We start from the raw sequence: 24526 nt of genomic DNA, 5'->3' as shown, positions 1-24526 counted from the left end.
AGAGGGTTGTAAACTCCTATGTGGGAGCTGGGAATTGAACCCAGATCCCCTGGAAGGGCAGCCAGTGCAAGTCATCCCTCTAGCCTCTGTAATTGTTTTCTTTTTATATATGCTGTTTCTTTGTCCTCCTGTATCTTTCACCATGTCATGAGTGACCTCTTGTCCTGAAAGTAGCTGGTCCTTCTCTTGCTTGCTTCCCTATTAGTCTCATCTGGTTGTACAGTCTGCCCCACAAGCTGAGGCTCAAAGACTGTTTTGCTTTGCCAAAGCTGAAGTATACCAGCTGTTCCAACTGATGACCTTGACCCACAGGCATAGAGCAACATTGTGAGCCAAGGGCACACACAGCCACAATTTAGATAATTTTTCACTTAGCTATGGTGTAACTCCCCAAATCAGAGATGGAGCATTTGGCTATTCAGCCAGCTCCCATAATCCAGAGGAGCCCTACTCTCTGGAAGGGAGAGTAGGACTGTAGCTGATCTAGTAGCAGGAGTGCATACAGTTGCTGGCTTAGAAAGTTGGGTATGAACTGCTGAGTACTGCATTGAATCTATGGGTTTATGTTGCTCAGGGCCAGCTACCCTTTATCATCAGGGAGAGCTAGCCCATTGTCCCCTCAGCACCTTCCACCCTGGCCATGCTCTACTGCAGAGGTTCTCTGGTGGGGGTGGGGATAATTTTGTTTCCCAGAGTACATTTAACAGTCTGGAGATGATTTATGTTGCTCCAGGCAGCAGGAAGATGGAAGTATACCAGCATCCAGTGTGTTAGGGTGGGGGTTCTGAACACCAACTAGTGTGTAGGAGACCCCTCCAGCAGAGTGCTCAGGCCCCTGATGTCAGTGGCACAGTGGGAAACTGACCCTGTTCTGGCAGCACAGACTTGAAAGAGTACCCTGGGCAAGGAACAATGCTTGCTTAGCAGCTGGTAGGCATTGTGTTCAACCCCTGCATTGCATGAAAACAAAATTTAAAGATGGGCATCCAGAAGGAACGAGAATGGCTCCCTGCCTGTCCCCAGAGGGCAGGTTCCAGATAGCGATGTCCAGGCAAATGGACTAGAGCAAGGAACCAGTCTCACCATTCCTCCTCCATCAAATGGGAGTGTGACAGTTCCAATGTGCTGGGAACGAGAAGTCATGTACTTGGCCAGTGTCCTCGTTATTACTTTTCAGGGGCCTAAGGCTGGGCCACAGTAAACGGGACATTAAGAGTCTCCTCCCAGCCTGCCCTCACTTTTGGATCCAGCATCCTCTTGCAGCTCCGGCTGTGGCTAGAGCAAACAAGGAGAACTCCGAGCTGGCCGGGTCACGGCCGCCCAGCGTCAGGCCTTATGAATGACGCCGAACGGCGCCCGGCGACCTCTGACCCGCGGCGCCAGTCGGCCCCTCCCCCGCTGGCAGGTGGACAAGCCTCTGCGCCGGCCCGCCGTGGCGTCAACCTCCGCTGGCCCGTGGCCGCTGCCGCACTGGGCAGGGCGGGAGACTGCAGGGCTCACGGTGCCGCACCGGCGTCCGCTGGGGCCGCCTCCCGCACCTTGCAGCGTCTGCCGCCCGGCTACCCTCCAGCCGCCGCCCCGCCCGCACGCCTGCCCCCCCGGGCCGCAGCCTGCGCAGCTACCCCGCCCTCTCACCCTGGGATTGACACTGACTGAGGCCGCGCGCCTCAGCCAATCGGCGGCCTCGCAGGGCGAGCCCCAAGCCCTGTTGGGCTTCTCGGCCAATCACATGCATCCGACCGCCCGACTACGGCCTCGCGAGCCCGTGAGTGGCTGAGCGTCTGCAGCTCGCGTCAAGCATCCGGGAGCCTATGGTAGCGCGGGAAGGTTTCGGAGGGCCAATGGACAACGGCGCGAGGCTGTCTGTCAGGGAGGCCTGAACCAATGGGCGGCGGGGTGCGGGGGCGTCACGGACAGAGGACTTGGGCTGAGGCTCCCCCGCGGGCGGGCGCAGAGAGACGCGGGAAGCAGGGGCTGGGCGGGGGTCGTGGCGCCGCAGCCAGCGCAGCCAGCCCCAGGGGCCGCCGCCTCCGCTGCCCAGCACGCTCCGGGGACGCCGGCCGCCTTAGCACCCGCCGCGCCGCAGCTCCGGGACCGGTCCCGGCCGCGACGCCGCCGCGATGGGCAACGCCGCCGCCGCCAAGAAGGGCAGCGAGCAGGAGAGCGGTGAGTTCCCGGCCGTCACCCTAGTCCCGGCTGCTGCGGCCTGCCCTCGCTCTGGCCATCGCTGCATGGCCCCTCCCCCATGTGCCCCCCCATCCTGTCCGCCTGCACCCCTGCCTGCTGCCTGCTGCCTGTCCACGCTGGGGTCCGAGCACCGCAGAGGAACCTTGCCCCTGGTAGGGCTCCCGTGCCCATGGCCGACCATCCCCCACGTTAAAGGCCGTGCACCCCCACCCAGCTGTCACTGCCAACCATTGCATGCATGACCGCCGGGGCCCCAGATGGGGCCCTGTCACCACCCCACCCCCTCCTCTCCTAGTCCCTTTCCCCATATTCTAATCCCCCCACACTTCGTCACTCACCTTTTCCACACAGCGCCCCAATGCCTGACCCTGATCCAGCCTCCTGCCAATCTCGGGAGTGCTGTGGGGTCCACTCTGCAGGGACCTTAGCTACTTGGTGACCACACCCCTCCCCCTCCAGCCCCCGCCATCTTTCTCCTATCCCTGCTCGATTCTCCCATCTCCAAGCCCCCTTGCCCCATGAGCGTTTCCCAGGACCACCTCCTGCATTGTTTTCCCCTTTCTGTGTCACTTGGCATGGGGAACAAGATCTTTCTGGGTCCCTCTGCCCCTCTCATCCTGTCACTCTGCCTCCTCCATGTAAGCGTCTGGCCCTGGCTGGGGTGGGCAGACTGTTTATGAACCTAGAGAGCTGCTTCTGCGCTTCCAGATCCAAGTTCTAGCTGGTCTCGCTCAGAGCCATTGCGTCTGTCCTCTTTCTTGGGTTGCGGGTGGGGGAAATCGGCAGAGCACCCTCCCATCTCCTGGCCTGCCCTAAGCTCTGGGTTCCTTGGAAGGCCCCTCAATAAATGGTCGTTTCACAACTGCAGTTCTGTCATTCACCCAGTCCCTGGGACTGTTTCGCTCTGCCTGGTTCAAGGCTGAGAATGAAATGTGTTAGCAAGGGCTCATTCGACTTGAATTGGGATGGTCAGAAAGGAATTGCAAGGGTAGGGTAACGACACCCAGCAAAAGGTGACAGCTAATGATTTGGTTTGTTGAGGACAGATGGATACTGTGCATACCCTGGACTCATCCAAAGGGAGGTGTGTTCTACTCCCCCCTTCCCCACCCCAAACATGCTGAATTTTTCCAGCCAGGTAAAGAAACTGATTCTGTATTTGAAATGCCTTCAGAAGGACCTTGTGCCTGTTCCCAATGCTCTCACCTCTTAAAGTGGTGTAATTCTAAGCTAAAGCAGATCCCCTTCAGTTACCCAGAAATAGTCAGACCCACCAAAAGGGGGGAGGGGCTGTGACCAGCTCTGCCCTTCTCAGTGTTTGAGTCCCCAGAATGCCACCGAAGCCCAAGAACTTTCTGCCCCTCCCCCCTTTCAAACAGCGGGGCAGTCTAAAGAGGCCTGGCATGTCACTGATGGGCGGGGGACGGAGAGGCAAGTGCTTGTAGTTGAGGGCTTGATGACAGGAGCAGGTGGGTAGTGCCCAAAAAGGTCTTGGACTTGAGCTTGGAGGGGCCCAGGCAGAAGGGGAGGGCCATCCCCCTTGGCAGGTGAGGCCCACCAGGAGGTAGATGGTTCTGGCAGTGGGGTGTATATTGCAGTAGCCTTTTGAAAACTGAGGGGACATAGTGCTGAAAAAGCTTCAAGCATATCAGACACATTCAGCAGAAACTAAGAGCTACAGAGGATAAAGGGGTCCAAGAAAAAGATCAGTCTCCGAGTTGGCCAGCTGTTTTTGTTGGGATGAAATCCAGCTACTGTTTATCAGGCATCCAAGAGGGCTAACTTAAATGGGCTCTGTAGACAGACTTATTTTGATGACTTTTGTCCAAATGAGCCATCTGAGTTTGACACAGATGACATCATGCAGCAGAATTCACACCCAGATCTGTCTACCCAAAGATCTCTTGGACCCCAGAATGTTTCAACTTAGACATTCTTTTGTTTGTTTTAGCTTTTGAGACAAGGGTCTCTCTGTGTAGCTCCAGCTGACCCAGAACTCTTTCTGTAGATCAGGCTGGCCTCAAACTCATAGAGATTTGCTTGTCTCTGCTTCCCAAGTGCTGGGATTAAAGGCGTGCATCACCATGTCCAGCCTTCATTCATTCTTAAGCTGCCTCCACAGGAGTTAAACCCTAGCCATACTTTCTTAATTTAAAATGATAAAAACATACTGTGAATAATAGTGTATATTGGTGCTACCAGCGATTCAAGAGGCTGAGGCAGGATTGTTTGAGCCCAGGAATTAAAGGCTGGATTGGGTGACAGCAGAACCTTGTATCAAAATACAGATAAAATCTGTGTTCATCAAGATGGCCTAGCAGGTAAAGATGTTTGCTGCCAAGCATGCCAGTCTTGAGTTGTTTTCCTGGGACCTACATGGTGGAAGGGGAAAACTTAACTCCTACAAGTTGTCCTCTGACCTCCATAAGAGTGTGTGTGCACACACCATAAATGTAAAAAATTTAAAATATCAAACAGGCACAGCAACTCATAACTTTATCAAGCAAAAGAGGAACTGTGAGGCTGAAGGACCTGAGTTTGAAGCCAACCTGGGCTGCTATAAAGGAGACACCGCCTTAAAAAATAAAAGTGAAAACTTAACTCATTTTTCATAGGTCCTAAGCTATGGCAGTCTGAGATTGCCTGTTGTAGTCTCTGGTATACATTAGAATACAATGTAACTAAACGGAAGTGCCATACAGGCTTGAGGCTTATTGACCTGGCTACTTGGGTGGCTAAAGCAAGAGATTGCCTGGGATAGCCTTAGAAGCTATATCAAAATAAAAGTAAATAAGAGTTGGAGACAACTCAGTGGTACAGTACTTGCATAGAATGTTCAAGGCCCTACGTTCAACCCACTACTACTACTATTTTTTTGGGGGGGGGGTTGAGACAGGGTTTCTCTGTGGCTTTGGAGGCTGTCCTGGAACTAGCTCTTGTAGACCAGGCTGGTCTTGAACTCACAGAGATCCACCTGCCTCTGCCTCCCAAGTGCTGGGATTAAAGGCATGCACCACTATTGCCTGGCCAATAATAGTAATTTTGTGTTCTGCCCCCGAGACCTAGTCAAACTTTGGAGACATCTCTCCACCCAAGCCCCTTTGCTGGAGAGCTTCTTAGAGGAAGGAGGAAAGCTGGGTCTCCTCTGTTGTAAGCAGGACTAGGGCAGTAGTCACACCAGCCTGTAGGGGGCACCTGCAGTTCATCTGCCACATGCCTGCCCCACAGGGGTTGGGAAGGCACCAAGTGGGCATCTTGCAGCCCACTGTACCACCATCTCAATACCCAGGCAGGGCAGAGCTTGAACCAAGTGGATAAGGATCTAGAATCAGCCCAGTATGGAGTAAGATAAGGGGAGTCTGTACCCTAAAATGACACAGATGTAGACTGGGGCCAGGGAGAGAAGCCTAGAAGACAGTGGGAAAAGGTCAAGCCCCAAGAGGCTGCCCGTGTGAACAGCCAAGTGGGGTTCAGGTCTCAGCTAGTACACACCTCAGGGAGCTGGTCCACAGGGAAAGTGGTAGGAGTGGTAAGAGGGAGCCCCAAAGAAGTACACAAGTCGATCCGGTCACTGAGGAAAAGACATCCTCAGGACGTTCCTGGATGGAAAGGATTGTTGCCTTCTAACATCCTAGAGAGGCTCTAAAGGGTCAAACCTGTGTTACAATTGGCAGTTGTATGGGTGCCCAAGAGGGTCCTCCCAGACAGCTTTGCCTTTTGCCCAGTCAGGCCAACAGAAGTTGGAAGGATTCTATCCGCCCCTCCCCTGCACCGATTAGTCTGCAGGTTGAGTTTCTCATCCTGTTCCCACCCTACAACTTCCTGGCTCCCTCTACAGGCAGGGCCCCTGAGGACTGGCAGCCAAACTGGTACAGCAGATCTTATGAGGCTTCCCAGCCACCGTAGTGCTAGTGCCCTGAGAAAGACTGGGCGATGGCTTCCAGCACCAACGATGGTGAGGCTGAGCCCTGTTGCTATAGCAACTTCCTAGGCACTGTCTGCCCCCTAAGTCAGGGAGGGGCTGTGATGGGGTTTAGGGGAGCAGGAGGAGAGAAGGAGTCTTCGAACTCTTGGGTATCCCTGGAAACCCCTCCCTTCTTAACATCCTTGGACTAGGGGGCCTGAGAATGAAGAGCAGAGGGATGAATGGTCCATTTCAGACCAAAGCAGATGGTCTGTCAGAGTGGGGCTCCAGCTCAGACAGGGGCATGAACTAGTCACACCCAGTTTTGGGATTCAGCCCAGAATGAAGATTGGTCCACCTTAGACCTGGGTATAGTCCAGCTTGGTACCCTGAACCCTGCCTGGAGGCAGATGGGACCCAGTGTTGGGGGGGGGTCCTCCTCAAACTGGGGGTGTGGTGTAGTGTGCTGTCTTGCCAGCTACTATGATCCTCATATTTGAATCCAATGCGGTTTCTGTGTCTTGCTGTGGCACTGACTTTCCTAGAGGTGTCTGGAGTTTTCTCAGTACATTAAATCCAGAGAGTGGAGGCCAGTGGCTCCCTTCCGAATGAGAGAAGGCTGACAGCTGCTGGGCTAGCCTCCTTGTACACTTCCTGTCCAGCAGGGGTCCAAGGGTGCCAGGTGGCCCCAGGAAAGCTGCTGTAGAGCTTTCAGCTTTGGGAGCCTGGAAAGAAGGAAGACGATGATTAACGCCACCTCCCCCTCCCCCACCCAAGTTTAGCCATTCATTTCCGGTTTGGACTTTCATGGCTGAGAACAGAGCCAAGCACAGGGCAAGGTTTGACAGAGGCCAAGGACAATCCCAGGACACTGGTCCCCTCTCGTCCCTGCAGAGGAACAAGACAGAGAACCTGATGTACCCATTTCTCTCAGGGGTGGCAGGATTGATCTGGGGGCTCCATGTTGAAAGGAAACTCAGAGGATAAGGTGGCTTTTGCCACTGTTCCCCACCCTGGCCTTCCTCTCTGGCTATTCTTCCAGCTAATTAACAAGCTCTGGGGCTTCTATAACCTCCGGAGAGCTAGTGCCTGTTGCCTGGGCCTTAACTCTTTCACCTCTGCGCATGGGCAGTATTCTGGGCACATGGACTTCATGCAGACCACTGGGGAAGACATCCTGGGAGACATGGACATCCCTGGAAGGGCAGGCCAGCCAGAGGGACATCCTCTAGAGAGTCTTCCCACCTCCTGCTGCCAAGGAGAGCCTGTGCAGACCTTGGCCAGCCTGGAGCAGGTGCCTTTAAATGCTTCTGTGGCAACCAACTCCTTCCCCAAACCCCAGACCTTACCAAGAGTCATTGGTTACTGCAGCAAACAGGAGATTGCAGATAGAACCCAGGGGGCCACCTGGGATGGATCTGGGGTCTGGAAGTAGTGAGCATGAGGACGATATCACCTTCCAGCTGTGGCTGCAGCTGTTCCTCTGGGCCCACCTGGCTGTCCGTTTCCTGGGTTACCTGCGCTACACTTTCTGGGGACTAAAGCCCCAGTCAGCACCCTGACTCCTGACTGGGAACTGATGGGCCCCAGATTGCCGCATGTTACCTTATCCCCATGCCGCACTCTGCTGGGAGAGGCAGGCAGTAGGTGAGTGTGGGTTTCTGGGGTTAGGCCTTTGTTTTTGCTATGCACCACCACCTCCTTTGTTTTTGTTTTGTTGTTGTTTGTTTTTTGAGAGCTCTGCCTTCTACTCGAGATCCTCCTGTCTTAGCCTCCTAGTTCTGGGATTACAGATGAGCTTATTCTTTTGTGTTGTCATGCTTGGGGTGGAACAAGGCCTTGTGAATCCTGGCAAGTGCTCTGCTGCTAAGCTACAGCTGCAGTCTATACTCCTTTGATACAGGTTCTTGCTATATGCCCTAGGCTGGCTTTGAACTCAGAGTCCTACCTCAGCTCCCAAAGTCTTGATCTTATAATTCTGTGCCATTGCTCCAAGCCTGTTTTCTTGGTACTGTTCTCCCTGTGCCCTGACCTATCTCACTACTAGGGAGTCAGGAGGATTGCTCTGAGCTCAAGGCCATCCTGGGCTACATAGTGAGTTCCATGTCATACTGGGCTACAATATAAGATCTTGTCTCAGAAAATCAAGAGAGGACCTGGGTGTGGTGGTGCATGCCTTTAATCTTAGCACTCAAGAGTCAGGTAGGAACAGAGGTGGATCTCTGTGAGTTTGAAGCTAATCCGGTCTACATAGTGAGTTCCAGGACAGCCATGGCTATGTAGAGAGACAGCCTGTCTCAAAGGGAAAAAAAAAAAAAAAAATCAAGAGAGAGTATTAGCCGTAGTTCTCTAAAGGAACAGAACTGACAGAATGAATATTTATATGTGGGAATTATTAGAGTGTCTTACAGGCTGTGGTTTGGGTAGTTGTCCAGGCCTAAGACTGGATTATCTCAGCAGTCCTAATCTATTGCTGGAGTTCTGGAAGATTTCTGGACAGCTGCTCTTTCTTAGTCTACACTGAAATTCTGAAGAAATAGGTTCTAACGCCAGCACAGGAATGCCTCAGCAATATGACAGATGAACTTGCCAGTGCAAGTGAGGGCAAGCAGGCAAAAAGCAAAATTTCCTTCTTCCATGTCCTTTTCTGTAGCCTATTGCCAGAGGATGTGGCCAGGTGTATGGTGGGTCTTCCCACTTCAGATGATCTAATAAAGAAACCCCTTATACGTGTATCCAGATGCTGGGGTTTTAGAGGACTCCATATATAGTTAAATAGCCAACTAAGGTTAACCATCACAGAGGGAATAGCTGGCATTTCTGTACCATAAACCTTGTGCCAGGCTGCTGTCCAGTACCCTTTGCCTGGGTGGACTTCTCCCACCACTACCACCCTACAAGATCATCATTGCTTTATCCCCGTTGCTCGTGTGGAAAATTGAGACTTAGAAAGATGAGATCAGTTGTCCAAAGACACACAGCCCGTGACTGACCAGACTCTGAACCACTACCCTGAAGTCTTGTCCCCTAGCTGCCTCACGGTGGCTATACCTAACAGTGAACTGTCTCCAGGCCTTGTTTTCCTGGTTATTAATAGGGTAAAACAGATACATATAAGGAAGGTTGTCATTCAGATCACATAAGTGTGTTGATGAAGTGGGTGCCCCAGCCAGACACCAGGGGCAGCTTCTACATTGGTAAATGAGATGCTGGCCTCAGGATGCTGCAGGCACCAGGGTGGAGTGTGCCTGAAGGGAGGTACCCAGTAAAGCAGTTCAGGGGTGAGAGCTCTTCCCTCAGCAAAGGCAGGCACAGAACCAGTGGGGGCTAAGGTGACAGCTGAGCCCCCCCAAGGGTGCCTGCTACACTAGCCCTACAGGCCTCCACCAGGGCCTGGCCTCAACAGACAAGCAGCCAGATCAGAGGCTATAAATACCTCAGCTGGCACAGCCCTGGCCAAGGAATGTCTGTTAGTGCTAGGGAGAGTGGGGTGGGCTGGCCCGTGTGCCTCTTGGTCCTGTGTGCCCCTGAGTCTCCATGAACCCTATTTAGGAATGACCGGAATCTGGGACCCACCTCTGTAATTAAAGGGGTACTCAGGGCCCAGCCCAATCACCCTAAATTGCCTCTAGGATCCCCCAAAGACACTGGGAAAATACTGGACTCTGGCTTGAGACAGCTGTCCCCACTAACCACCAGAGTGCAAAAACTTGATGTGCCTTGAAACATAACTTCCTCTCTCTCCCTCAGTGAAAGAGTTCCTAGCCAAGGCCAAGGAAGAATTCCTGAAAAAATGGGAGAGCCCTTCTCAGGTAAGCACCTCAGACTGAACAGTTCCCAGGGGACACTGCCTAGCTCTGTCCCTGTGTTCCCTTCCCAGCTCTGCCCCATTCCCTTCTGACATGCCCACGGTGACTCCTGCTTCTCATCTCTGGGCCCCCACCCCACTGAACCCTTGCACCTGGCAGCCCCCGCTCCCCATGCAGCTGCCAGCAACTCCTGGGCCCCAGGCCAGGGCCGGATCTGGCCCCTGCCATCCTGCCTGGAAGAATGTCCCCTGGGTCATCTCCACCCACTCCCCAGGGCCCCCTCTGCCGGTGACATAGGGGACTCCACAACCCAGAAATCTGCAGAGGTGCTTCTGACCTCTCCTATCCCTGCCCACAGAATACAGCCCAGTTGGATCACTTTGATAGAATCAAGACACTTGGCACTGGCTCCTTTGGGCGAGTGATGCTCGTGAAGCACAAGGAGACTGGGAACCACTATGCCATGAAGATCTTGGACAAACAGAAGGTAAGATAATCAGCTACCAATCAGGCTTTCCCACTGCTGTCCACCCAGACCCCATGCCAAGCCCACCCCTGCCCACATGGCTTTGCTGCCCATTCATTCACCACTCACCAGCTGCCAAATAATAGAACCAATCAGCTGTGAATCAGCAATGCAGCCCTCCCCTGCACCTTGGGTTAGAAAGGTCCAGTGGCAGCTTTGCCTTGCCAGACGCAAAATACTGTGCTGAGTCCCTGGAAGTGAAGGGATTGTGTGCATCTTTTCATTGTAAGTTCATTTTCATTGTAAGTAAGGCATTGTAAGTTTTCACTGGTGGTTTAATGTCTACTGCTGGGGTGCAGCTTAGAGGCAGAGCACTTGACCAAACTCTCAGGGCCCTTGGGTCCATCCTTACCTCAGCAAAAGATGAAATAAGTGGGAACTGATGTGAGGTTCACAGTGTTGCTGCACACACAGGCCAGAGCTCTGCAAACTTTGCCATCTGTGCTCAGTAGTGTCTTTGAACCTGTCCCCGTGAGTACTAAGCCACATGCAAGTCCCCCTGATCCTTCACAGTCTGTCAGACCCAAGGGTCAGGAGGGTGTGTACCACTTCACAAGGCCACCCCCACAAAAACATACAGCTGGTCAGAGGTGACCAGGGTGTTCTTGGAGAAAGTAAGGTTTATATAGAAGTTTTTTTGGGTTTTTTGTTTTTGTTTTTGTTTTTCAATTTAGGGTTTCTCTGTATAGCACTTTGTAGGCCAGGCTAGCCTTGAACTGACAGAGATTTGCCTGCCTGTCTCCTCAGTGCTGGATTAAAGGCATGTACCACCATTGCCCAGTTTACACAAAAGCTCTTAAAATTTTTTTTAAACTTATTAATTTTAGTGTTGCGGGGGACTTGTTGGCCAACTATATCAAAACAATGAGGTAGACATGGGAATGAAGAGAAGGCTTGGTGAGTTAAAGGCACTTGCCACCAAGCATGGTGACTTTAGTTCAGTCCCCAGAACCCACATGGTAGAAGGAGAAAACCACTTCTACAAGTTGTCTTTTGACCAAGATCAAGTGTCCTCTGACCTCTACAAGTATGTCATGGTACAACTATGCATCTACACACACATACAATAAGTGAGTTTAAAGAAACAAACAAAAAAAACTTAATGAGTGGGAGAGCTGAAGAGATAGCCTAGTGGATAAGTCGTCACCTCTCAGGCAAGCATGAGTTCAGTCCCCAAAGCGCAGCACAGCAGCTTTGTCTGTGTCAGCACCCCTACTGTGAGAGTCCCTGGGAGCTCAGGGCATCCAGCCTGCCATATGCAGCAGTAGAAAGGATCCTACCATTAAACAAGATGGAAGGCAAGGACATACACCTGCGTTTGTCTTCTGACACACCTGGACTCACACAAACACACGCAATATTTTTATTTTTTGAGACCGGGTTTCTCTGTGTAGCCCTGGCTGTCTTTGAACACAGAGATCCACCTGCCTCTGCCACTGGAGTGCTGAGATTAAATTCGTGTGCCACCACCACTTGGCCAAGATTTTCTTAGAAAGAAAAAAAGAGACAGGGCATGATTGAGGAAACTACCCATTGTCAACTTCCATCCTCTACATATGTGAGCATGCATGAATGCTTACACAGACATAGACACACAAAAACATTCATTTTGAAGCTGTGTGCGGTGGAATATCCCAGCACTTAGGAGGGGAGGTGGAGGAGGATGAGGAAGTCAAGGTCATCCTCATAGCAAGTGCATTGCCATCCTGGCTGTATGAGACCTTGCCTCAAAATAACCAAAACCGTTGTTTGGAAATGGGGTCTCGCTATGTAGCACAGGCTGGCTTCAAACTTGAGATCCTCCTGCCTCTGCTTCTAGAGTCCTGAGGTGACAGGTGTGTGCCACCATATGCAGCTTTTCATAAAGACCGTGTGTGCATGAGTGTGTATTTTTGTATCTGTGTATGCAAGTGCAAGGTAGGGATACAATATCTATACTGGGTCTCTTCTTCAGTCACTCCCCACATTTATTATTATTATCGTTATCGTCATCATTAAGTTTTTTTGAGACAGGGTTTCTCTGTGTAGCTTTGGCTGTCCTGGAACTCACACTGTAAGCCAGGCTAGGCTCAAATTGAACATATCTGTCTTCCTCTGCTTCCTGTAAGGGCATGCAACACTACACTTGGCTCTCCACTTTATCTTACTAAAGTTGGAGTGAGGCTGGCTGGCCAACAAGCACCAGGGATCCACCTGTCTTCACCCTACCAGGGTTGTAGGTGCACACCACTACCACCCCTGCCCCGAATTTTCATGAGTGTTGGGGATCTGAACTCAGGTCCTCATGCTTGTGTGGTAGGCGCTTTACCAACCCCTGCACCTGTGCGGGTGCGGGTGTGTGCCTATGGCTGTGTTTGTAGGCACCCATGGCAGCTAGAGGCATTGGATGCCCCAGGAGCTACAGTCACAGGCATTTGGGAGCCAACTGACATGGGTGCTGGGAATCAAACTCCAGTCTTAGTTCATACTTTTTTTAACCACTAAGCCACCTGTCCAGACCCATGAAGATTTCTGACCCTTGTTTGATGCTGACACAGAAACATGAATTTCTTTTATTCAACTTTAGTTCTGTTTGTGTGTGGTCCTGAGAATTAAATCTGGGCCTTTCACAGTCTAGACACTTGCTCTGCCACTAACAGAGGGATTTCTACATTTTCTAGCCCATCAAAAGTATGCAAAGAAACAGGTGAAATAATTCCTCCTTCTCCTCCTCCTGTTGCTAGTGCTAGAACTCAAGACCTCATACCTGTTAAGCAAGTGCTCCACTGCTGGGCTACATATCCAGCCCTGGAATTTATTTTAGCCATGTTTTGCAGTTAATACAGTGTATACATCATAGTCATTTCTATGCTACCAATGTATGTAAAGTTGATTGATGGGTTGGTTTTGAGGTAGAGTCTTATCTATCAAAGGCTACCTTCAAATCCTATGTAGCGGGCAGATCTCTGTGAGTTCGAGGCCAGCCTGGTCTCCAGAGCGAGTGCCAGGACAGGCTCCAAAGCTACACAGAGAAACCCTGTCTCGAAAAACGAAAACAAACAAACAAAAAAGCCAAACAAATCCTATGTAGCCAAGAATAGCCCTGAGCTCCTCCTGACTGTCTTGCCTCCTAAGTGCTAGGATTTATAGACTGCACTACCACGTCAGGCTCAGGTGTTGTTGTTGATGATGCTACTTGTTTTGTTTTTTTGTTACATTTTTATCAGGGGGGAGGGGGGAGAGCCACAACAGCAGTGGAGAGGCCAGAGAACAACTTGCAAGAATTGGTTCTCTCCATCTACCATGTGTGTTCTAGGGATTGAACTCCACCATGTGTGTTCTAGGGATTGAACTCAGTCATCAGACTTTGATCAAATTTGACAGTCTTATTTTTGAGACAAGGTCACGGTGTGTAGCCCAGGCTGCCCTTAAACTTAAAAGTCTTCCTAAATGTTGAGATTATAGGCATATACCACTGTGCCCAGTGAAACATTTTGTGATTTTTCCCCCCATGTTAAATAGCTTTGGAATGTACAAAAAGTAATGTTTTACTTTTGGGGTGTGTGTGTGTGTGTGTGTGTGTGTGTGTGTGTTTTGAGACATGATCTCACGTAGACTAGGCTGGCACTACTGTGTAGCCAAAGTTGTTCTTGAACTCCAGATCCTCCTGCCGCAATCTTTCAAGTGTACAGCAAACCCAGATCATCTCACACCTACAAATCCATGAATGGCAAAAAGGAATGTAAAAGCTGAAAACATTGCCATGTCACAGTTGTTCCTAATGTGCTTGTAAGTTGTTAGGATGGGGCTGGCAATATGACTCAGCAGGTAAAGGTACCACCAAACTTGACGGCCCCAATTTGACCTCCAGGATTCACATGTGAAAGGGGGCAGACTCCCTCAGCTTGGTCTCTGACTTCCATATGCATGCCTTGGCATGCACAGGCTACCCCCAACATAAATATAAATAAATGTATAGTTTCAGCCATAGAGAGCTAATGTAGCACATGTAAAATCCTGGGTCCCGTGCTTGGAGCCGCAAGAGATTAAAAAAAATGCTTCCCAGAAAAAGAAAAGCTGGTTTCTAAGCCACCATGCCTTTTGGGGCCTCTCTGGTGTCACTAAGTCTCCTACTCTTGCAGGCAGCCTTCTCTGGTTCCCCCTACTTTCTAGATTTTCCCAGGTGCCTGATCTGGGCATCTGTTAGCTCCTAGCTCCCTCCCCCAAGATTGTTCTGGTCTACAGGACTCTGTTCTAATCGTGTGTCATGCAAAGACCCTCAGCTGTCAGCACTCATCCAGGGCCATGGGTATCTGGGCCTTTCTGAGTAAAGAAATGGTCCCCACTCCCATATTCCTGGTTTTGACCAAGGATAGGAAATGAAGTCCTCCTATGGCTCTTTTCTGCCTCAGGTGGTGAAGCTGAAGCAGATTGAGCACACTCTAAATGAGAAGCGCATCCTGCAGGCTGTCAACTTCCCGTTCCTGGTCAAACTTGAATTCTCCTTCAAGGTAAGGGCCACAGCCAGGGCTTGAGGGGGGGGTGTGGATCCTAGCCATGTCAGACACAGCCTCCTGATCCCCCAGGGTTGGGGTCCCCCACTTACAAGGAAGAAGACCCTTGGAGGAAGAAGGCCAGGAATTGGGGTGGACTGGGGCCCGGGCATCCCCTGTCCAGCTCTTCAGTAACTCCAGGCCCATCCCCCAGCCTGAGTGACCTCCCTCAGAGTCACCACCCTGACAGACTGCCACTAGGCAATCAGGGAACCTCTTCCCACTGTGCCCTGCAGGAGAGGCACTGGCCATACTGAGCCTTGCTCTTCTGATCTGTGAAATGGGACTCAGTACAGCTCTCATGTTGTGAGATCATAAAATAAGAGTTCTTGCAGTTGCATAAGAACCTGTGGGAACACCTCTTGAACAGGCAGTAACCAGAAGTTCCCCAGCAGAAGCTATACATGATATTGTTCTTTTGTTTTTTCTTTTTTTTTTTTTAAGATTTATTTTTATTTATTATGTGTACAGTGTTCTGCCTGCAGGCCAGAAGAGGGCACCAGGCCTCATTATAGATGGTTGTGAGCCACCATGTGGTCGCTGGGAATTGAACTCAGGACCTCTGCTAGAGCAAGCAGTGCTCTTAACCTCTGAGCCATCTCTCCAGCCCCCAGTTTTTGTTGTTGTTTGTTTGTTTGTTTGTTTTTGTTTTTTCAAGACAGGGTTTTCCTATGTAACAGTCCTGGTTGGCCTAGAACTCGGAGATGTGCCTGCCTCTGCCTCCCATGCACTGGGATTAAAGGTGTGTATCACCATGCCCGACATGATTTTTGTTGTTTTGAGACAGGGTCTCACTGTGTAGTCCAGGCTGGCTCAGAACTCACTATCCTCCTGCCTTTGCTCCCTGAGTGCTGGGATCACACGTGAGCGTCATCACTCCCTGCTGTTTTTGTTTTGTTTCTTGTGGTGCTGGGCATAGAACCCAAGGCTCTGTATGTGGTAGCCAAGGATTCTACAATTGAGCGGCATCCCCAGCCCTGTAATAATCATTTGTTCTTTTTGTTGTGAGCCTGGAAGAGCAGAACTACCTCTCCAGCAGCCTGTAATACTTCTTGTTTTGTTTTCAGCAAGACTTATGTTTTCTTCTTGTTCTACAACCCAGGCTGGGCTCAAAGTCCTCACCCACCCTAGCAGCAGAGTCTCCAGCTGTGTGCTATCATGCCCCACACGTTTTTTTGTTTTGGGTCCTGCAAATTCTGTCTCCGTCTTTCGTGTTTGGCAGATAGTGAAGGTGAAGCTTGAGACAGTAGCCACTGCAGGACTATGGCTGGCCTGTGGCCAGGTCCTCACTTTCTCCCCTTGTGGGAAGAGAGATGTAACTGCCTCTTCCTGCTCCCAGAGAAAATGCAGCTCCTGGTGCTTGAAATATGGACCACTGGGAAGATTTCATTGCTTGCCATTGCAGGCCATTGAGGTTTCCAGCTGGGGCCCAGTGCCTGGAGACAGGGCCTTGACTCACTTTGCCTCCCACAGGACAACTCAAACTTGTACATGGTCATGGAGTATGTGCCTGGTGGGGAGATGTTCTCCCACTTGCGGCGGATCGGAAGGTTCAGGTAAGCAAGCCCCATCCCTGCCACCCCAAGGGCTACCATCCAGGGACATAGAGGGTCCAGTCTACTTAGAAATGGAAAGTGATGTCTCTGAGTTCTGGTGGGGTTTTGTTTTTTAGTGTGCGTGTGTGTGTGTGTGTGTGTGTGTGTGTGTGTGTGTGTGTGTGTGTGTGTGTTTGTGTGTGTGTGTGTGTGTTGTTTATTGATAGGGTGTTGCTATATAGCCAAAGCTGGTCTTTGGCTCAAGAACCTCTGGTTCTCAGTGCTGGATGTGATAGACTGTAGTCACCACACTCAGCCCCTGTGGGGTTTTGTTCCTGTTATGCTAAGCAATTTGTGGTGTTTCAGATAGCTAAGCACAAAAAGAAAAAAAAAGAGAGCGAGAGAGATCATACTGTGTAGCTCAGGCTAGCCTTCAAATCCTAGGCTGACTCAGTTCTCCTAGGAACCACAGAAAGCCACCACTGCACCTAGCAAAAAAAATTTTTTTAATTAATGGATAATTTTATGTAGTTTAAAATTTTATACAAATATATGTGTTACTTGACAACTAGATATAAATATATTTTGTATACACTAAAATCCAAACGTCTTGTCAAATATGGTGGTGCACACCTCTAGTCCCAGCCCCGAGGGTGCTGAGGCAGGAGGATCAGGAGTTTGAGGCTAGCCTAGGCTGCATAAACAGCCCCTGTCTCAAATATAAGCAAACACCTTCAAAGCAGAATCCAAAAGCGAAGTCTCCCTGCGCATGGTGAGGTCTGCCTGAGTCAGAAAGGCAGAGCCTTCCCTTTTCATTTTTGTGTCTGTCTCAAGGGTGCTGGCCGGACCCTGAGCACAGTTTTTCTGGTACCTTGTGCTTCCTTTTTCTCTAAAGTCCTCCTCCCTTCCATGTGACTGTCTGCTGTCATGTGGCTGCCTGCCCTCCATGCTGGTAACTCAACCAGAGTGGCTTTCCCTTCTCCTTCACTTTTCTTTGGGCAGCTGCTGAGAGTCACAGCTCACCTCCCCTGGCGTTTCTCTAAAAGTTGTCCTTGTTTTGTGAACATTAGTTTTGCTTGACTTAACAAAACAAAACAAAAATGAGACCTGTAGTCTTTGGTAGTTGACCCTGTGAGGTATTTTGGGGGTTATTTTTTTGTTTTGTTTTGTTTGAGACAGGGTCTCATTATGTAACTTTGGCTGGCCTAGAACTTACCATGTAGACCAACCAGGCTGGCCTAGAACTCATAGTTCTCTGAAATGCTAGGATTCAAAGTGTATGCCATCATGTCTGGCAGGGTGGTTTTTGTTTTGATTCTTGTATGTACCCTGGTGACTTTCTTCCAAAACTCTGATTATCAGACAAAATCCCTTTAAACTGCTTTCTTGGATAGGTTGGCTCCTCAGCAAAGCACCTGTCCCTTCTAAGCCTTCCAGCTCAAATTTGTTTTAGCTGAGTTTGGAATAGAATTGTACAGCTTAGAATATGAGGGGAAGGTGTGACTTTCTGTTTTGCTTTGTTTTTGACACAAGGTCTCACTAAGTAGACTGGGCTAGCCTGGAACTCATGGTGGTTGGTCTTAGATATATGCCAGTCCTTCTGCCTCTGCCTCTCAGTGTTATAGTGACAGATATGTGCCACCATGACAGGCCCCCCAGTTTTTGCACTAGAGATTGGGTCTCTGAATGTTACCCTGGCTGTCTTTGGAAACCTGGGGACATAATCCCCGGCCTCAGCCTTCTATATAGCTGGGACCACTGGTGCATGACATCATGGCCAGCCTTGAATCTACATTTTGATTAGCTAGACATGGGGTATCTTACTCTGTGGGCACACAGACACACTTGCTAGACCACATGGGGTTGTGGTCATGTTCACCCACATATCCCCTCCTGGCTTGTCCCCACCAGCGAGCCCCATGCCCGTTTCTACGCGGCGCAGATCGTCCTGACCTTTGAGTATCTGCACTCCCTGGACCTCATCTACCGGGACCTGAAGCCCGAGAACCTTCTCATCGACCAGCAGGGCTATATTCAGGTGCCCGAGGCCGGGGGAGGGCGCTCCTGGGCACATGGACACCTGCGGCCCTTCTTCCTACCTACTACCTATTCTTGTGCCTACAGGTGACAGACTTCGGTTTTGCCAAGCGTGTGAAAGGCCGGACTTGGACCTTGTGTGGGACCCCTGAGTACTTGGCCCCCGAGATTATCCTGAGCAAAGTAGGCACCTCACCAGCCTGCCCCACCCCTGAGGCCTGCTCCACCTCACTAGCCCACCCTGCCCCTGAGGAATCATCTCCTCTTCACCTTCTTGCTTCATCGAATGGCCCCCCATCTTGCTCTAGGGCTACAACAAGGCTGTGGACTGGTGGGCTCTCGGAGTCCTCATCTACGAGATGGCTGCTGGTTACCCACCCTTCTTCGCTGACCAGCCTATCCAGATCTACGAGAAAATCGTCTCTGGGAAGGTGAGGCCAGGGTATGGAGCTCAGTCCTTGAAGGAACCAAAACAGCCTTCCACATTCCCCACCTAAGTGTGCTGTCACCAACCCCTGTCCTAACTCTCAGGAGCCTGAGGCCAGCCTGGGCCACATAGAGAGTTCCAGGATAGCCTGGGCTAAACAGTGAAACTCAGAAAAATCAAAGACGGGTGTATGGCTCAGCTAAAGAGCACTTGCCCTGAATCCACAGCAAGGTGGGTCGGGGTGTGGCTCAGTGGTAGAGCAGTGATCTAACATGTATACCCCAACAGCAGCGCACACAGACACATAGAGAACTGCCCCTCCTGGTTCTGCTCACCCTGGAACACCACTTGTTGACATAATCTGGAAGCTCCTCAAGTTAGGCAAGGTGGTAGCTCTGCCTCTTGTCAGCGAGCATGTGCGCGCGCGCGCGCGCGCGCGCACACACACACACACACACACTCTGTCTCTCTCCCCTCCCTCTCTCCCTCCCTTTCTGTTCTCTCTTTTTCCCCTCTACCTCCAAAACACCAATGCTTTGGGGCATCTGTCTCCCAGCTAACAAGACCAAGAGTTCCCAAGCATGTCAGGAGACCTGAGTCACATCAGAATTCTGGTTACAGAAAGTGCTGCCCTGACACCAGACCAGAGCAAACTTGTTTGGTTCTCAGGTGCTTGTCCAGCCATACCAGCAAACCCCTCCTGCTGTAGTTATGTACCCTTTCTAGATGAGAAGTTTCCTTAGTTACCTGGCATGGTGGCACAGGCCTATAACCTCAGCACTCTTTAGTAGTCCAAGGCAAGAGGATTGCCATGAGTTCCAGACCAGCCTGGGTTATAGAATAAAACCCTATCTTATGACAAAGACAAAATCCAGGAGTGTCCTCCTCAGGAGGACTGTTTATATCCTTACTACCCATTAGCCCCCCGTCACGCTTTAGCCATACCAACAGCGGGTTGGTGCCTAAAAGGCACCCTTTTAGGACAAGTGAGGAAGCTGAGGTGCAGAAAGGGAGTGTGGTGGTTTGAGATTGCACCATGAGAATATAGTGGAAGCCTGGGGGGCAGGGGGTTGGGGGGAGCAGGGGGCCGAGAATCATAGTTCTGTGTTTAGCAACTCCACCTAGCAGGGAACCTGGCTGTTACCCCACCTGCTTCAGCATCTTTGACAGCAGCTACTGGTTGGCTCCAAGTCTCCATATGTGGTTCAAGCAATTGTGGGCATAGTCCATCCCCAAGTCCCAACCCTGTGACAACTATTAGGTGAAATTGAGACAAAATTACTTTGATTCTCAGCCTCATTTTACCCATCTGGAAACTATGGAACCAGACATCTGGCTTTCTGGGAGTTGGAAGAGACCCTCTCTGTGTTGTGAACTCAGGGCCGGGCACATAATTCACCATCACCTATGAGGGAAATATGATCACCTCCTGCCTGTCAGACAGGAGGTGTGGTACCATGTGCATTTTTTTTTTTTTTAATTTTTTGAGACAGGATCTCACTTTGTACCCCTGGCTAGTCTAGAATTTACTATGTAGACTAGGCTGATAGCAAAGTCACAGAAATCCACCTACCTATGCCTCTGCTGGGATTAAATGAGTGAGCCACCACACTCAGCTTTAGTAAGGACTTTTTTTATCTTAGCATTCAGAAGGCTGAGGCAGGAGGATTGTTGTGAAGTTAGAGAAAAAGATTTTGAGACCTGTTAATAGGATGTCACTCAGAAGAAACAAAACAAAAAATTGAAACGTCAAAGATGGTGGCCTACACGGTGGAAGAAAGTGTATGGAAGATTGTGAGAAGAGAGTGAATTCCCCTTTGTCATTGGGCATTTTGTTGTTTTAAAACCAGAGTCCCAGGTTGATCTCTAGCTCCACACATAATCAAGGTCACCCTTGAACTCTGGGTCCGGCCACTGCCTCCCAAGTCCTGGGTTAACAGGCGTGCACTACCACACATGGCAGAGCATAATCCCCTTCTTTGTAGCAATTTACAGTTCTCACAGGCCCTGACTGTGTTATCTTGTCACACAAAACCCTGGGATATCTGCCCCATGTCAGTGAGGCCAGCGCAGGCCTGGAGAGGTTAAGGACCCTGGCCAAGGTCACACAACCAGTGAAAGGCGTAGCAGGGACCACTTGGTTTTCTTTTGTATTTGTTTCTTTTCTTCCTTTTGGTCCATTTTTCTGGTGTAGTCTGCCTTCCCTTTCTTCCTTTCCTCCTTTTCTTCCTTTCTCTTGTTTTTCTTGAAAATTTTTATATCCATTCATTGTGCGTGTGGCACTGTGTCAGTGTGTGTGCCAAGGACAACTTTCAGGAGGCAGCTCTCTCCTCCCACCATGTGGGACTGGGAATCACACTTAGATTATTAGGCTTGGCAACAAGTACCTGTACCTGCTGAGCCGTTTCACCAGCTGTTTTGTGTTTGTTTTGTTTTAACAACAGGGTCTCAATATGCATCCCTGGCACCCAACCTTCCTGCATTAGCCTTCAAAGTATAGGAATAACAGGCTTGTGTCACCACCTCTGACTCCTAGAAGCTAATTCTGTTTGTTTGTTTGTTTTTTATGGTTTTTGTTTTGTTTTTTGTTTGTTTTTTATGGTTTTTGTTTTGTTTCTTGAGACAAGGTTTTTCTGTGTGGTTTTGGAGCCTGTCCTGGAACTCACTCTGTAGACCAGGCTGGTCTCAAACTCACAGAGATCCACCTGCCTCTGCCTCCTAAGTTCTGGGATTAAAGGCAAGTGTGCCACCACTGCCTGGATATTTGTTTATTATATATACAGTGTTCTCCCTGCATGTACACCTGCACTGCCAGCCAGAAGAGGGCATCAATTCCACTATAGATGGCTGTGAGCCACCATGTGGTTGCTGGGAATTGAACTCAAGACCTCTGGAAAAGCAGCCAGTGCGCCATCTTTCCAGCCCCAGAAGCCAGTTCTTATGGGTATAAATCCAGTGTGTGAGTCAAGGACAACTTGACTGTGTACAGAAATACACAAGAGTCTCTGGAGGTGGATGACTGGAAGAGCTGTACTGGCACTGAAGGAATGCAGAGTAAGGAAATAGCCTTATTTCAGAAACCCTCAGACCCCAGCAGTGCTGCCTGAAGAATCTCAGCTGAGGTCACAAGTCTATAGACCTGAGATAGACTCTCCCTACAGTTCTGTTCTGTTCCCTGTGACCTTGGGGTAGTAGATTCTCAGGCCTTACCCAGAATTCCCAGGCCAGTAAACCTAGAGGGAGCACAGCATAGATTTTTTGTTGTTGTTGTTTGCATAGCTGCTATGGCCCAAAGGCAGAGTACTATGTGTGCTGGGAGCTGTGGCCTAGCTCCAAAACACCATTTCAGGTTATATTTCACTTAATTTTTAAAAATTATGTGTATATTTGTGTGTCTGTATGTAGGTATGTACACATGAATGTAGGTACCCTTGGAAGCCAAAGGCATTGGATCCCCTAAGGCTAGAGTTACAGGTGGTTGTGAGCCACCGTGTGAGCCACCGTGTGGGTACTGGGAATCAAACCCAGGTCCTTTGCAAGAGCAGAGCCATCAATGAGCCATCTTTATCCATCCATCTTGAGACAAGGTCTTATGTGGCCTTGGCTGGTCTAGAACTTGCCATATAGATCAGGCTGGCCGTAAACCTACATCACAGAGATCTGCCTGCCTCTGCCTGAGTGTTGGGATTATAGGTGAGTGCCACCACACTCCAATAAGCCATCTTAACAGGCTCTCCCTGTATGACTATTAGATAAAGCAAGTACCATTTGGCCGGAGTGTAGTGGTACACACCTGAAGTTCTCACACTCAGAGGCTAGGAGACAAGATCACATGTTCGAGGCCAATTTGAAATACATGTTCCGATCCTGTCTTGCATGGTATGGTGGAGCACAAATTTAATCCCAGCACTGGATCTCTGAGTTCCAGGACAGCCTGGTCTATGTAGAGAAATCCTGTGTTTGTGTGGGGGTGGGGGGATCCTGTATCAAAAAAAAAAATGGGAAAGGCAGCATTTTGGATGCCCTAACCCTGTGAGCAGCACCCCACTCTATGCACACCCCTTCCAGGTGCGGTTCCCATCTCACTTCAGCTCTGACTTGAAGGACCTGCTACGGAACCTTCTGCAGGTGGATCTCACCAAGCGCTTTGGGAACCTCAAGAACGGGGTCAATGACATCAAGAACCATAAGTGGTTTGCCACGACTGACTGGATTGCCATCTATCAGAGAAAGGTAGGTTTCATTTTCCCCAGTATGTCCAGAGGTGGGCAAAGGGAAGGAGGCATTAAGCCGAGGGTCAAACAGCAGAAGGCTTCCTAGAGCTGGTAAGGGACTAGACATGGGATGCTGGCGTCTTCTGGCCACTTCAGGCCTTGGGCAGGAAATATTCTCTGGGAAGTGACTTCCATTTAGTGAGTTGGGTTACAAAAAGGACACAGTACCCTGATGTTGAGCACAGGCCTGGGCCATAGCAAGTGTCTCCTGAATCTTAAGCCATTCATCTTTATTGTTGTAATGGTATAAGGTCAGCTAACGAGTTCTGGGTGGTTCTTGATCCTTCTCCAGGTGGAAGCTCCCTTCATACCAAAGTTTAAAGGCCCTGGGGACACGAGTAACTTTGACGACTATGAGGAGGAAGAGATCCGGGTCTCCATCAATGAGAAGTGTGGCAAGGAGTTTACTGAGTTTTAGGGGTGTGCTTGTACCCCATGGGTTTTCTTTCTTTTTTTTCTTTTTTTCCTTTTTTTTTTTTTTCCCGGTTGGGGGTGGGAGGGTTGGATCGAACAGCCAGAGGGCCCTAGAGTTCTGTGCATCTAATTTAACACCCACTCCACCCCCAAGTTAGGGAGAGCAGGAAAGCCAGATATTGGGGAAGGGGCAACATCAGCTGCTCCCCCCTCCCCCACTGAGACACCCTTCTCCCCACTTCTCTGCCTGTTTTCAATGAATTTCTCAGCTTCAGTCACACCCAGACTTATGGTGTATCCAAGGGCAGGGTAAGGAAAGAGAGGCCCAAATTCACCCCAGCCTCCACCCCCACTCCAGCACTGGACACTAAGGATGAACAGAAATGCCAACCACCCCTTCCATGCAGTCCTACTTGGAAAGGGAGATTTTAGTGACAGGTACAGAGGGCTGCTTGCTAGTGGGTTTTTGGTTTCTTTTTTTTTTTCCTTTTCTTTTTTAAATATTCATTTAAATTAAGTTCCACCAGTGCCTCCCTTCCTCCAGACTGTCCCTCCCCTACCAAACCCCCTCTACAAGCCCCCAATCCACTCTGAGGCCGGGATAGCCAACTGACTCTGTCAAGGAAGGAACCGGGCTTTGAACCTCGCCCTGAGCTGCTAGCCTCCCGGCCCCCTTTTCCAGGGGTCTCATGCCAATTCTTTGGCGCATCAGCCCCCTTAAGAAGCCCCTCCCCATCCTGGGCACCTCACTTCTAGCTTAGCTGTCAGCTGTCCATCACCTCTTGCTCTGCTCCCCACTCACTGCACCCCCAAGTCTGATTGTGCTTTTCTCTCAATAGAAAGGTGGGGAGCTGCTGGGGAAATTACCCCATTTATCCCTG

The 24526-nt window shown here is 50.2% G+C and overlaps 1 protein-coding gene across 1 annotated transcript; it reads left to right on the top strand.

The window, feature by feature from the left end:
* Nucleotides 1-1954: 1954 nt before the first annotated feature.
* Prkaca (protein kinase cAMP-activated catalytic subunit alpha) lies at nt 1955-23816 on the top strand. The gene is made up of 10 exons (XM_027406181.2): nt 1955-2166; nt 9842-9903; nt 10259-10387; nt 14818-14916; nt 16432-16514; nt 18405-18531; nt 18618-18713; nt 18839-18961; nt 23026-23190; nt 23524-23816. The coding sequence occupies exons 1-10, from the start codon at nt 2121-2123 to the stop codon at nt 23647-23649; spliced, it is 1056 nt and encodes a 351-aa protein (XP_027261982.1). The 5' UTR covers nt 1955-2120; the 3' UTR covers nt 23650-23816.
* The last annotated feature ends 710 nt before the right edge of the window (nt 23817-24526 follow it).

The sequence above is a fragment of the Cricetulus griseus genome, chromosome 3 (assembly GCF_003668045.3).
Source record: "Cricetulus griseus strain 17A/GY chromosome 3, alternate assembly CriGri-PICRH-1.0, whole genome shotgun sequence".
Taxonomy (NCBI): domain Eukaryota; kingdom Metazoa; phylum Chordata; class Mammalia; order Rodentia; family Cricetidae; genus Cricetulus; species Cricetulus griseus.
This window is presented reverse-complemented; position numbering and strand designations above follow the sequence as displayed.

Excerpts from the sequence above, each read along its gene's own strand:
- Prkaca (XM_027406181.2), top strand. The coding sequence starts at position 2,121 with ATGGGCAACGCCGCCGCCGCCAAGAAGGGCAGCGAGCAGGAGAGCG. Across the intron at positions 14,917-16,431 it reads AACTTGAATTCTCCTTCAAG|GACAACTCAAACTTGTACAT; the intron begins GTAAGGGCCACA and ends TGCCTCCCACAG. Across the intron at positions 18,532-18,617 it reads ACCAGCAGGGCTATATTCAG|GTGACAGACTTCGGTTTTGC; the intron begins GTGCCCGAGGCC and ends TTGTGCCTACAG.